The 14,595-nt window shown below is 37.0% G+C and overlaps 1 protein-coding gene across 1 annotated transcript in view; it reads left to right on the forward strand.

The window, feature by feature from the left end:
- The window catches only part of ush2a (Usher syndrome 2A (autosomal recessive, mild)), a 344,744-nt gene that overhangs the window by 192,700 nt on the left and 137,449 nt on the right, over positions 1 to 14,595 (forward strand). The window contains exons 38-39 of the mRNA XM_051723371.1: positions 5,406 to 5,553; positions 7,989 to 8,131. Of these exons, the coding sequence (XP_051579331.1) occupies positions 5,406 to 5,553; positions 7,989 to 8,131 (291 nt within the window). The remainder of the gene's footprint in view (positions 1 to 5,405; positions 5,554 to 7,988; positions 8,132 to 14,595) is intronic.

Raw genomic sequence — 14,595 nt, forward strand, 5'->3', positions numbered from 1 at the left:
GCTCACGCCACGTCCCCACTCCTGCATGCCAGCCTACAGAGGATTGGGTGTAGACATCCGCATTGTCTCTTTCTTCTCTGTTCAATCAGACTGTCACTCTGTCCTCCTAAATGACGCATGGGTGCGTCAAGCTTTTCAAAGTCCCACAACAGCTTGGCATATCCATACTGTTTATTGACATAACTGGCAGATCCATCGCTCATCAATCAAAGTATTAACATCTTTTTTTTCCTTGCCGTAATGTCGAAAATAATTTGATCTCATTTTGTTTGTTTCTCTGTACACAAGGGACCGAGGAACTAGAATTCCGTCTTCCTTGCTCTTGGCCTTATAACCCTTTGTTTTTTGAACGCTTTGGCCATCAGAGACGTGTTCTATTCTAATTCGTATTCTGTTGAGGTGATTCTATTTCAGCACAGGCAAAATGACTTAAGTAATCAACAGTTATTGAGTTCTTGTGGCCGGACAAGAGGAGGGCTGATTGAGAATGAGACTTCACTTAGGGAAAGGACTTCACTTGTAGCATTGGAGTGCTGTATTATTAAGGCCGATGCAGGCTAGATTGCTCCTCAGAATAGATGATTTTTGCATGGAGTCCTCCCCAAGACCCAGAATCAAGTTGTTTTCACTTGTGATGGGCTAGATGTTTTCATATGCTTCCAGGCAATTTTGTAATATAGTGTCAATGCCTTGTGAATCAGACAAGAAAATTACACCACAATCACAAATCATGAAGAGATTTGCATTGCAATGCAGCAATAAACATTTTCTTTTTTTTTTATCTACATTATATTATATAATATTATATTATATTTATAGATTATCAAGTTAATCGTACTCAAAAATGTATACAGTATACAGTATACACCCTTAGTGGTCTGTCATTTCAAAGATTAACATGACATTACTTTGTAATTGATGTAATTGTATGGCACTTTGCTTTGAAGACTATTGTAACATATAGAAACATATACATACTTGCTTGTAAAATATGTGTTCATTACTGAATTTACTTTATGTGATAGTGTGCAAAACTTGCAGATATTATTTGAAAAACAAAAACAAAATGTGTGTGTGTGCCCTGACCAGTGAGATTGTGTTGAGAGCGGCTGACTCTCGCAGGAAATAGAAGCCTCAGTATTATCCACGGGGTTGATGGCGCGTTGGGCTAGAAGCGAGGAGAAACTCAGAAGGGGCCAGGAAGTCCTTGTAAATCAAAGGCGCGGAGAGTTGACCGCACCATTAGACAAGTGCCATTCACATTCCCCGCCTGTTTCTTGACACTCTCTTTAAAAAACAGAGGTATTCTCATTCTGCTCTCTATCTCTCCCTCCATTTCTTTCAGTGTCTTTCTGTCTACAGTCCTCTCGATGTGATTTGCACATATTAAAGACAGCCCCTTGACTCCTGAACTGGCAGAATTTTAAATATGTCTTTAAAACAGAAATAGAATGCATAAAATTATTATATCAGCTTAAAAATAATTTACCCTATATAAATTTAACCTGACCTTAAAATGCATTCCCATCTTTATATTAAGATTTTATAAATTGCAATTCCTACTATAAGCTATTTATAATTTAAAGGAGACGTTCTCAACTGGTTTTGCTTCAGGACCCAGATTTTACATTGGATATCAAGTGGCGACCCAACAAAAAATATAACCTGTATGTAATGTAGCCTAGTTTGCATTTTCCCTCTCACACACACATCTCTCTCATGCCTTGTTTCTTCAATGACTTGTTAGAAACAGCCCAAGCTGTTGTTACTAGTTCGAAAGTGTGGTTTTTGAAATAGTAACGGAGGCATGGGCATATTTCTCGAACTAGCAACGGCAGATCCTGTGGCGTAAGAAAGTAGTTCCACACACAAGAGTGTTTTTTGCCACAGTCCTTAGTTTTTTTTCCCTATATATTTATTTACTTCTTGGTTGAACGGTTGTATAAAAGCAACATCACACTCACAATCTTGCTGTATTGTCCATCTATCAACATATATGCACTCACTGAGCACTTTATTAGGAACACCTGTACACTTATTCATGCGATTATCTAATCAGCCAATCATGTGGCAGCGGTGAAATGCATAAAATCAGCAGATAGGGGTCAGTTCACATTAACCATCAAAGTGGGGGAAAAATGTGATCTCAATGATTTTGAATAGCATCTCGGAATGCACAACACCCCCAACCTTGAGGCGAATGGGCTACAACAGCAGAAGACCACGTCGGGCACTTTATTAGGACAATAGTGTTCCTAATAAAGTGCTCAGTCAGTGTACATCAGTATATATACAGTAAATGGGCCTACATGTTTAATGTTTACATGCATAATTTGTACTATTTAAGTGTTTAAATTTATATGTAGACCAAGTGCTAAAACAGTACTTTCTATTTAAAAGCACAGTCACATTTACCTCTACACAGCAAAATTCCACGGGCGAAGAAAGAATTGGCGGATATGTAGCCTGTGTGAAACCAGCAAAAAACTCATTGCCAAGCTGCCTTTTTTTAATGCTGCACTTTATACTCTTTGAGAGTGAAGTTAAAAAGAAACTCGCTGCTAAAATAATATCCTTGTCCATTGTGAATATTCAATGTAGCTGTGTACGAAGCACCACCCACATAGAGGTCACTGCCAAACCAAACAACTTCCTATTGGTCCGTGGCAAATTCGCCTGTCAACGTTCACCAAACTTGAACTCCATGCAAACTCCTTCGCCACCAGAAGTCCATTGTGTGAAATTCACGATCGTGCAGATTCCCACTGAGATGACTGTATTTCACCAGTAGAATTTTGCAGTGCAAAGGTAAATATGACCATGCCTTTAAGACTACTGGCAGTTCAGTGTTTTGTTTTGGTTGAGAGCATATTAAAAAGAGTGGAGTCACACAGCTTCTTTACTAGAATTAATGTTTCTTTTTTGTTGATTTTGATCAACAACTGACTGTAAAGAGCAGAAAGGATATTAACCTCATGCGACCCCACTTCCACATGCGTGGACGTTGTATTCTGGCTTTGCTATACACAACACATAATTTAAACATAAACTGAGTGGTGGTGGCATAGTGGGCTAAAGCACATAACTGGTAAAATTTCGATCCCCACAGCCACCACCATTGTGTGCTTGAGCAAGACACTTAACTCCAGGTTGCTCCGGGGGGATTGTCCCTGTAATAAGTGCACTGTAAATCACTTTGGATAAAAGCATCTGCCAAATGCATAAATGTAAATGTAACCGACTGAATACTGTTCACAAGACTCTAGACTGTCATGTAAATGTTAAACTTCTGGCACACCTAATCACGTGGCACAACAGCATGGCATGGATTTCTTTGAAGCACTTCTACGGGCGCAGAGCCAACAAAAGTGCCTTTTAAAGTTTTTTCATTGAAACCTGTTTGTGTGTAAAGAGTAGTGTCTCTTGTTTCATTTGATATGCTGCTTTAAAAAATTCATTTTAACACGCTGATAAACATGATGTCCACAGATGTGGAAATTGGGACAGTATTCCATCAAAAGTTGAAAAACATGGAATTTATTTCGAATAACTTTCAACATTAACACACCTATGGGTCATTTTGCTTCATTTTAATATACATTTTGTTATAATTCATTTTTTCACTGTACAACATGGTTCTATTCAATAACATTAGTAAATGCATTCCTATATTCACTGTGTATTTTCAAATTGAGAATCAATGGGTTCAACCAAAAGCTAAAAAATTTTGCTTTCAGAGGCTTTATATGGAGTTAGGATGAAAATAAGGTACATGTCGAACAGTTCTTAGACCAGTGCAGACAGACAGCACACTGGAGGTTAAGTCATTCACTAAATAGGGAGCAAGGGAACATCCTATAGCTCTCTATGCAGCTTATGCAGCTTAGTGCAATCATTCCTAAAATCTGACCAAAAGTTCAGTTTCAGGCTGCAGATTATGTTTGGACCACTCAACATGTTTGGCAGACATGGTACAGTGGTAATCAGTACATAGATTCAGAATTTATAATGTATAAATTTATTTTAACATGGTTGGCAGTGAATGGATGATGCTGGCCATTACTTTGAATCAGAATTTATATGCTAATTTCTGATGTAATGTCTGTAACATCTCAAAAACATGAATAACCAACACTCCTGGAAACATAATAAACAATTTGATGTAAAAAATCTTACTTTCTATAGCTTGGTATTATTTTCAATTTCACAACTTAGTCCCACTGTCCACATATGTGGACATACATTTTTAGGAAATGTAATTGCTCTGGAAAAATATTTTTTTAGTAAATATTAGGTGCTACTAGTTACATATCAAAAAGGGAAATGGAAAATGCACACAGCAGTCACGCTTGAGTCTCAGGAGTTTAAAAGACACACGCATTAAACAGAATGAGTCATACAAAACTTTTACACTCAGCACGCATTAAAAGGATCTTGGTGCTTAACTTTGCATATTAAAAGATCGATCTTGGGAATTTAAAAATGTATATCTTTTAAATGAAGATCGCGATTAATCTGTATTACATTTTTACCCAGCCGTAATCCCTCTTAATTTTATTTTAAGTCATACATTTTGTTTTATTAGTTAGACATTTATTTTTGCATACCCCCTGGGGTATACGTATCCCCAGTTGGGAATCACTTCTGTTTAGCATGTCAGGGCTGCCTACTGTTTAAAAGGTTTGACTTCCTCCATAGCACTTTAAACAAGAAAATTCTCTCTGGAATTCAGTTTCAGTTTCTGGTCGCATCAGTTTTGTGGTCTGTGCCGTGATATCAAGGGAAGCCTGACTGATGCGCTCGCGCTCCAGAGATACGGTTGGTTAGAGCAGAGCAGATCATTTGCTTCAATGATAACCAGGCGTTAATCGCACCACGCTTCAGATGAGAAGCATATTTAGTGCATATAAAGCAGCAAACGCGATATGAATATCATTAAATTTGCTCTATACATTTGCCCTATAACTCTATATGATCAGATCTGTGACCCATTTTTGGGTCACGACCCACCAGTGGAGAAGCATTGATTTGAGTGGTTAAACTACAGTTAAGCTATCCTTTTGTAATTAGTTACACGACAAGTTTCTAACAAAAAGTACCTACTGTAATAATGGGCAATACTAAAAAACAAACCTTTGTTCCCCCAAAACCCATTCAGAGAACCCCTTAGGGTGTATGTCCTCCATAAACAGTTTGTGCCACTGTGAGCATACAGTGTATGTTTGTTATCCAGCATGTGTTTCAATATAGATACAGTAGGCTGGGCTCAATCACAGTCTCTCGTCCCTTAAGCTCTCCCACCCCCAGCATTTCCACCCATGTTCCCCAGCATATGCTGCCCTGTGCAGGGCTTTTCTTTGCTCCACTTCACCTCTGCATCCTCTCCTCTTCCTTTCCACATACAGCTCCAGATGGCCTCCTGCCCCCCAGGCTGGCAGCTGCCACCCCCACCTCGCTGCAGGTGGCCTGGGCTGCTCCAGCGCGCCACAACGCTCCTGGACCTCTGCGCTACCGGCTCCAGATGAGGAGTTCAGCTTCCCAGCAAGTCCACCAGTAAGCTCATGACAACAAAGTTATGGAGGCCTTTTACTGTTTACTGTACTTAAACACACCCTTTTACACACTAGATACACCTTTAGGTCACCTGTAGGACAGTGAACATTGAATAGTCATGAACAATAGAAAATAACTTTTTGAGTGATCCGATCATACTGTAAGTGGACAGGCAAAACACATCAGCTGTTAGACCTGTTCATAATATGCATCTCTTTGTACCACTTGTGTTCAGGTTTCAAGGGAGCATGTCTGATTTCATGACTACATGCCTGACTCACTACATTAGTGTGTTATGCATGATGATGATGATAAAGCACAAAAAATAGAAGACAAAGAAATCAAAAAAATAAAAATGCAGTGTTTCTCCCAATTAAATGTGTATTCAATTCATGCACAAATGTGATATTTCAAATATAATTCTTGGTTTTCCAATTGTTTTGATTGGACAGTTATTTCCTTCCAAAACTGTTCATAACCAGCCAATTTTAGTACAAAGTATTGTTTTAGTGCAGATGAAAGTTTACACTAAAACCCTAATGTGGTGACATGTTTTGACCATTTGAATGTGGTTCAAGACAAATCACACAATGTTTTGGACCCCGTTTACCACTGTCTTTAACGTCCTCCAATTTCAAACGTATTGCCCAAAACGCATCTTAATACCAAGTGTAAAAACGGGGCTTATGATCCTGGATGCTGGCTAGTGTCTTAAGGGTTACAGATCATGAAATCGGATATATCTATGGCTATTTGAGGAGAGTGAGAGAAAATTAGAAAGTTCTAAAGAGAAGAAAGCACCAGTTAGGTAAAAAGCATATGTACAAGAATGTCATATGTACACCAGATCTGTTCTCATGAAAAAATTCCCCTTGTGGGAAAAAAAAAAGAAACAAATGTTTTATCTAATATGTATGCATTACATGCTCCCTGACAACAAATTGCAATTTAATCAGAAATAGGGGAATTCTCATTCTGTTGTAATAAATAAATGACTAGGTGCATGTATTATATATAACCCTCATTTCCCGGGATTCTTTTGAAATGTATTTCATTGTTCATGTGATTTATTTATTATACTCCATGGTAAATTTGATTGTGGGGCTGTGTGGAATTTGACACTGCTCAAAAACCAGCAAAGATTGGTCCCAATCAGCAAGACTTATAAGCCATTTAATTCAGCGTGATTATATCTATTTCTCATATCAAATCAATGAAAATATCAGATTGCCTTTTCACTGGAATAATTCAAACAGCCAAGCTTACTTTTGATTTGATTTGTGAAGCATTCTACAGAAAGTACTGTATATTTTGTGTGTAATGATATTAAATATAGAAATATATAAACATTTCCTCAGAACACATGTCAACTCATCTATTAGATGTAAATAGAGTTTTGTGTGTGTGTGGGAGTTGATGCAGTTAAAGGAATAGTTCACCCAAAACTGAAAATTCTGATCATTTATTAACCCTCATGCCAACCCAGATGAATATGACTTATTTCTTCTGCTGAACACAAATACATTTTTTTAGAAGAATATTTCAGCTCTATAGGTCCATACAATGCAAGTGAATGGTGACCAAAACTCAGAAGGTCCACAAAGGACATAAAGGCTGTATAAAAGTAATCCATATGACTCCAGTGGTTAAATCCATGTCTTCTGAAGCAATATGATAGGTGTGGGAGAGAAACAGATGAATATTTAAGTCCTTTTTTACTGTAAATCTACACTTAATCTTCCACATTCTGGTGTGGAAGTGACTTTCACTTTCACATTCAGCCACCTACTGGTTGGGGCTAGTCAAAAATGGAGATTTATAGTAAAAAAGGATTTCATTATTGATCTGTTTCTCACCCTCACCTATCATATCGCTTCTGAAGACATGGATTACTTTAATGCTGCCTTTCTGTCCTTTTTTGGACATTCTGAGTTTTGGTCACCATTCTCTTGTATTGTATTGACCCACAGAGCTGAGATATTATTCTAAAAATCTTAGTTTGTGTTCTGCAGAAGAAAAAAAAAAGTCTAACACATCTGGGATGGCATGAGGGTGAGTAAATGATGAGATAATTGTCATTTTTGGGTGAACTATCCCTTTAAAGACCCCATGAAATCAAAATTAGAGTGTTGTGGCTTTTAGCCCATGTCTGTTAATTTTCACGCCCTGAAGCCAAATTTACAGTCTTTCTTTTCTAGGAAATCTGAGTAAAAGTATTGGAGTCATCTTGCACTACACAGATTTTTGTCCAATCAAATGATCTCTAGTCGGTTACAAAAGGAATGAGTCCTTCAATATATCCCTCCCCAACTTCCTGTTTTAATAGGAAATTTGTCGACACAGATAAGAAAACTGCAATCGTCAAGCAATTTCATGGGGTCTTTGAGGGTTGTGTGCATATGTGCTTGTTTATATAAATGTATTTCTATCTTCAGGTTAATGGACAATGAGACGACAGTGTTTAGTCACGTGGTGAAGGAGCTGGAACCATTTACTGAGTATCACTTCAGACTGCTGGTATCCAATAGCCACGGAGAAGCTAGCAGCCCATGGGTCTCTCTTTTTACTGCAGAAGACAGTGAGTTTCACACACGACACACATACACAATGTCCACAAACACAACAGAAAATCATTAAGCATACAAAGAGCGTGTTTAGGCATGTGTCAGAAGCTTTCTCTGTGAGTCTTGTCCCACAGAGAAGAGCAGGTGTTGGGAGAGAGAGAGAGAGGCCAGTGGACAAATAACACTAGTTAAAGGTATGTCTCTTCCACATGACCTTGCCGGTGTCATTTTGGACTGATTACTGTAACAGAATCATATTAAGGATCATAACAGACACTCTCTGCTAAGTTATAAATTAATTATACTTCAGACTATTAGCACATACATTATAATTACTGAGCCAGTATTTGCATACACTCAGATTGCACTGTATTATGGACCATCGCCTCTTCATTACCATGCTTAGAGACAAACCCCCCACCCTTCACCCAGTGGCCTTCAGCACTCCACAACTTTTGCTTTTGGGAAGAGTTTTCCCCCTGTCTGAGAGCTACTATGTGAGCTGAGTAACATTCACTGCCTAATTGAGACTTTTTGTTATGTTTCCTGTCTCAAATGTCTGCTTTGGTGTGTGTGTGGTGTACTTTTTTGTACGATGTGTCTGTGTTTTTTATCTTTCAGCTTGTAATTAGTATTCTTTATGGATGCCCATCATGCCATTTAGCATGTTTCATTCTTCCCTAAGAGGGTCTCATCAGTTGCAATGGTTTGAATAATCTCTGTTTTGGCTATGAAATAACTCATTTTTGTCCACTTAAGAACATGTCAAAGCAGTCTGAATGGGGTTGAATTAAGTAGCTTTTGGATATTTGTTTGTTATTTTCAGCCGCCTTTTTATATTTATTTATTGGGTGCTCTGTTTAAATTCAGTCCATAACAATTTGCTGCTTTGATTAAAGGCATGAATAAGGATGTCATATTAAGTAATCACTGAATTTATTAAAATGTCATTGTAATAGTGATAAATAGTGCCAGAGATAAAATAACTTTTGTTGCAATCTGTTTACAGTTAAAACTCAAAATCTTTTGACTTGATTTATGTAGTAATGTACATTTTGTATGTTATAGTATATTGGTAGTGTTATATGTGATAAATAGGTATAATGTATATATACAGTATATATACAGTATATATATATATATATATATATATATATATATATATATATATATATATATATATACACACACACACACACACTACCGGTCAAAAGTTTTGAAAAACTTGACCGAAATGTTTCGCATGATCTTAAAAATCTTTTGATCTGAAGGCATATGCTTAAATGTTTGAAATTAGTTTTATAGCCAAAAATATAATTGTGCCACCATATTAATTTATTTCATTATAAATCTAAAATTTTATTAAAAAGAAAAAAAAGTTTTTGAAATTGATGACTTGGACCAAATAATAAAGAAAAGCAACCAATAAGTGCCCAACATAGATGGGAACTCCTTCAATACTGTTTAAAAAGCACCCCAGGGTGATACCTCAAGAAGTTGGTTGAGAAAATGTCAGGAGTACATTTCTGAAAATTCTAGGCAAAGGGTGAGTACTTTGAAGATGCTAAAATATAACACAGTTTTGATTTATTTTGGATTTTGTTTAGTCACAACATAATTCCCATAGTTCCATTTATGTTATTCCATCGTTTTAATGACTTTACTATTATTCTAAAATGAGAAAAAAAATTATAATAAAGAATGAGTAAGTGTTTCAAAACTTCTGACCGGTAGTGTGTATGTGTGTGTGTGTATGTATATATATATATATATATATATATATATATATACAGTTGAAGTCAGAAGTTTACATACACTTAGGTTGAAGTCATTAAAACTCCTTTTTTAATCACTCCACAGATTTCATATTAGCAAACTATAGATTTGGCAAGTCATTTCGGACATCTACTGTGTGTGTGACAATTACAGACAGATTGTTTCACTTTTAATTGACTATATCACAATTCCAGTGGGTCAAAAGTTTACATACAATAAGCTAACTGTGCCTTTAAGCAGCTTGGAAAATTCCAGAAATGATGTCAAGCTTAAGACAATTAGCTTCTGATCGGAGATGTACTGAATTGGAGGTGTACCTGTAGATGTATTTTAAGTGCCTCTTTGCTTGACATCATGGGAAAATCAAAAGAAATCAGCCAAGACCTCAGAAAAACATTGTGGACCTCCACAAATCTGGTTCATCCTTTGGGGCAATTTCCAAATGCCTGAAATTACCACGTTCATCTGTACAAACAATAGTACGCAAGTATAAACACCATGGGACCACGCAGCCATCATACCGCTCAGGAAGGAGACACATTCTGACTCCTAGAGATGAACATAGTTTGGTGCAAAAATTGCAAATCAATCCCAGACAGCAAAGGACCTTATGAAGATGCTGGAGGAAACAGGTAGACAAGTATCTATATCCACAGTAAAACGAGTCCTATATTGATATAACCTGAAAGGCTGCTCAGCAAGGAAGAAGCCACTGCTCCAAACCGGCATAAAAAAGCCAGACTTCAGTTTGCAAGTGCACATGGGGACAAAGATCTTACTTTTTGGAGAATTTTCCTCTGGTCTAATGAAACAAAAATTTAACTATTTGGCCATAAGGACCATTGTTATGTTTGGAGGAAAAAGGGTGAGGCTTGCAAACCAAAGAACACCATCCCGACCGTGAAGCATGGGGGTGGCAGCATCATGTTGTGGGGGTGCTTTGCTGAAGGAGGGACTGGTGCACTTCATAAAATAAATGGCATCATGAGGAAGGAAAATTATGTGGATATATTGAAGCAACATCTCAAGACATCAGACAGGAAGTTAAAGCTTGGTCGCCATCACAAAATATTGGAGTCACAAAGCCCTGACCTCAATCCGATAGAAAATTTGTGGGCAGAACTGAAAAAGCGTGTTCGAGCAAGCAGGCCTACAAACCTGACTCAGTTATACCAGTTCTGTCAGGAGGAATGGGCCAAAATTCCAGCAACTTATTGTGAGAAGCTTGTGGAAGGCTACCCAAAACGTTTGACCCAAGTTAAACAATTTAAAAGCAATGCTACCAAATACTAACAAAGTGTATGTAAACTTCTGACCCACTAGGAATGTGATGAAAGAAATAAAAGCTGAAATAAATCATTCTCACTACTATTATTCTGACATTTAATATCCTTTTGTTTTTTGTTTTTGTGGATTTTCTCCCCTTTTCTCCCCAATTTACCATGCCCAATTCCCAATGCGCTATAGGTCCTCGTGGTGGCGTAGTCATTTGCCTCAGTCCGGGTGGCGGAGGACGAATCTCAGTTGCCTCTGCATCTGAGACAGTCAATCCGCGCATCTTATCACGTGGCTTGATGAGCGCATTACCGTGGAGACTTAGCGCGTGTGGAGGCTTCACGCTATTCTCTGCGGCATCCACGCACAACTCACCATGTGCCCCACTGAGAGCGAGAACCACATTATAGCATATAAAGTATAGGTTAACCCAATGTGACTCTACCCACCCTAGCAACCGGGCCAATTGGTTACTTAGGAAGCCTGACTGGAGTCACTCAGCACAGATTCCAACTTGCGACTCCAGGTGTGGTAGTCAGCGTCTTTACTTTCTGAGCTACCCAGGCCCCTGACATTTCATATTCTTAAAATAAAGTAGTGATCCTAACTGACCTAAGACAGTGAATGTTGTATATTATTAAATATCAGGAATTGTGAAAAACTGAGTTTAAATGTATTTGGCTAAGGTGTATTTAAATTTGTGACTTCAACTGTATGTATGTATGTATGTATCTATCTGTCTATCTATCTATCTATATATATATTACACACTACCGGTCAAAACTTGACTGAAATGTTTCTCATGATCTTAAAAATCTTTTGATATGAAGGCGTATGCTTAAATGTTTGAAATTAGTTTTGTAGACAAAAATATAATTGTGCCACCATATTAATTTATTTAATTACAAAACTAAAATGTAATTAACATTTTTTTTTTTTTTAATTGGTGACTTGGACCAAATAATAAAGAAAAGCAGCCAATAAGTGCCCAACATAGATGGGAACTCCTTCAATACTGTTTAAAAAGCATCCCAGGGTGATACCTCAAGAAGTTGGTTGAGAAAATGTCAAGAGTACATTTCTGAAAATTCTAGGCAAAGGGTGAGCACTTTGAAGATGCTAAAATATAACACAATTTTGATTTATTTTGGATTTTGTTTAGTCACAACATAATTCCCATAGTTCCATTTATGTTATTCCATAGTTTTGATGACTTTACTATTATTCTTAAATGTGAAGAAAAAAAATTAAAATAAAGAATAAGTGTTTCAAAACTTTTGACCGGTAGTGTATATAATACGTATATATGAATTATATAATAGGACTCAGACGGTGCCGGAGAAGAACCTCAGAATGAAATTGCAATTGACCCAGTCCATTAGCATGCAGTTTCGCCAAACCACTTGCACCTAGACTTAGCGTATGCTTGCACGAAAATTCCAAAACTTCCTGGCCATGCCCATTGACTTTGCATGTATGACTTATGGCATAGCACTGTGCTCTTACTAGTTTATTTTTAATGGCCATGCATTGTGATAAATAATTGTTTTAAGTATGAGTATTTCATGTAGTATCTTTTGTTGATGAGGTCATAAATGTAGCATGCATATTAATGATAAAATAATTAACAGAATGCTTTTTAAAAAAAAAAGTTTTAAATGAGTACAGTCTGTAACACCACATGACATGTCAATTTCCCAAAAGTATTTCATGTCAACTACTCACATACAAATAAAACAAAAATTCACTAGATACAGTAGATAGAATATACACTATCATTGCATCAGTTTAAAGTGTTTATTTTAAAAGACTAAATGTAATTTTAGTACCTTTCTTGTTGAGTATTAAAATATGGAATATAAAGACATTAACATTTATTCATTAAGCAGATGCTTTTATCCAAAGCAAAAAAGACTGTCACTTTCATTCATGTTCTCCACCATATGCTAAAACTGCGATGACACAGCATGCTCCACATTACCAGCGCTTCTAAAACTCACTTTAATCCCAAACAAGCAACATGTCAAATCCTGATCAGCATGCTTTATAAATCAAACCATCTGCATGTACCTGGCAGCAGAAATCAGCCCTTCACTCCAGCTCTATTTACACATCTTTTCCTTTGCAGCAGGGGTGATGACTTTGAGAACAGGTGGCCATTACCAAGAAGGAGAGAAATTATTTTTATTGGTAAAGAGAAAAGCCCTTTATTTCTTTTCCGAAAATGGGCTGTGAAGAGCCTTTGGTGCAACATATTTGGCTCTCAGCGGCTGGATTATGGGGAAAGTGTGAGTTTTAGTGGCTCCTGGCACTGTTAATAAACACTCTCACACATATCATCAGCCGCCCCATCAACGTGAAATAGTACCAGGCAAAGCTGCACTAAATTAACAGTGGGGAAGAATTGAGGAGATTCTTCAAAATAATGTGGCCGGCCGCATGATAAAGCTAGAGGAAAGATGGGCAAGGTGAAATAGTAGGAGAGAAACGTGTCATATTTTCTTTAGCACTTTTTCTTCTTTGAAAGGGTCCCAGTCTGCCCGCACGTGTTCATCTCTTAATTTAGAAATCCCCTCTAGTGAGACTGTAGTTCTCTACCTTTGTGTGAAATTTTCAGAACTCTCACAATAGGCTCTGTGCATGGGATGCCCTATATAAGCAATTTTTTGCATTTTTGTTCATCTTATTATATGATTATACATATCTAGTTGCAGTTATATATATATATTTTTTAAATAGCTGTTTTCTTTTTTTGGGGGGAGGGGGTCATTTCAGAAATGATTTTTTTGCAGTGGCATCGCAGAACACTACTAGAAATCTCGTTAGTGAAGATGTATGAGCGTTTTAAGTATTCAAAAGGCCCTCGTTCCTCTCCTTTTTATCATTCCATTAAGATTTCATAACCATCTTTTTAATGTAATTCCATGCACCCCTTAGACTTGACAGGCGGTTCTGTGAACATAAACTTTGCCATGTAGAAGAGCCCTTTTCTCTGTCTGTTCTGTCTGTGAGCAGTAAAATGTATGAGCCTGCATGATTGGAGTGACATACATACAAAAGGGTTTAGAGGTGCAGTTTCAGGGGACTTTTTACTTAGTTTCTTGTAAATTCATTAGATAAAAGGCTTATACAGTTCAACTTTTAATTTCAGAGTGTGTCTTTGCTTGATTTGTTGTTCATGTATATCTTGGTTATTGTGAAAAGATATTTTTCAATCCCAAGGTTTTAAATATCAAGTTTTTTTTCTGTGTTTTAGGTCACAAAACTGCAATGATTAGGTTAATTATTAGTGTTAATGTGTACATGCTCAAATGCTGTCCTATTTGAACTGGGTGAATTTAAATAGATTTAAATTTAACCCCAACTGTTTTTATTGGTATTAAAGTTTGTATGATATAGTTCTGTAAGGGGGTTCAGTGGAAAGGAG

Source organism: Myxocyprinus asiaticus, chromosome 17 (assembly GCF_019703515.2).
Source record: "Myxocyprinus asiaticus isolate MX2 ecotype Aquarium Trade chromosome 17, UBuf_Myxa_2, whole genome shotgun sequence".
In the NCBI taxonomy this organism is placed as follows: domain Eukaryota; kingdom Metazoa; phylum Chordata; class Actinopteri; order Cypriniformes; family Catostomidae; genus Myxocyprinus; species Myxocyprinus asiaticus.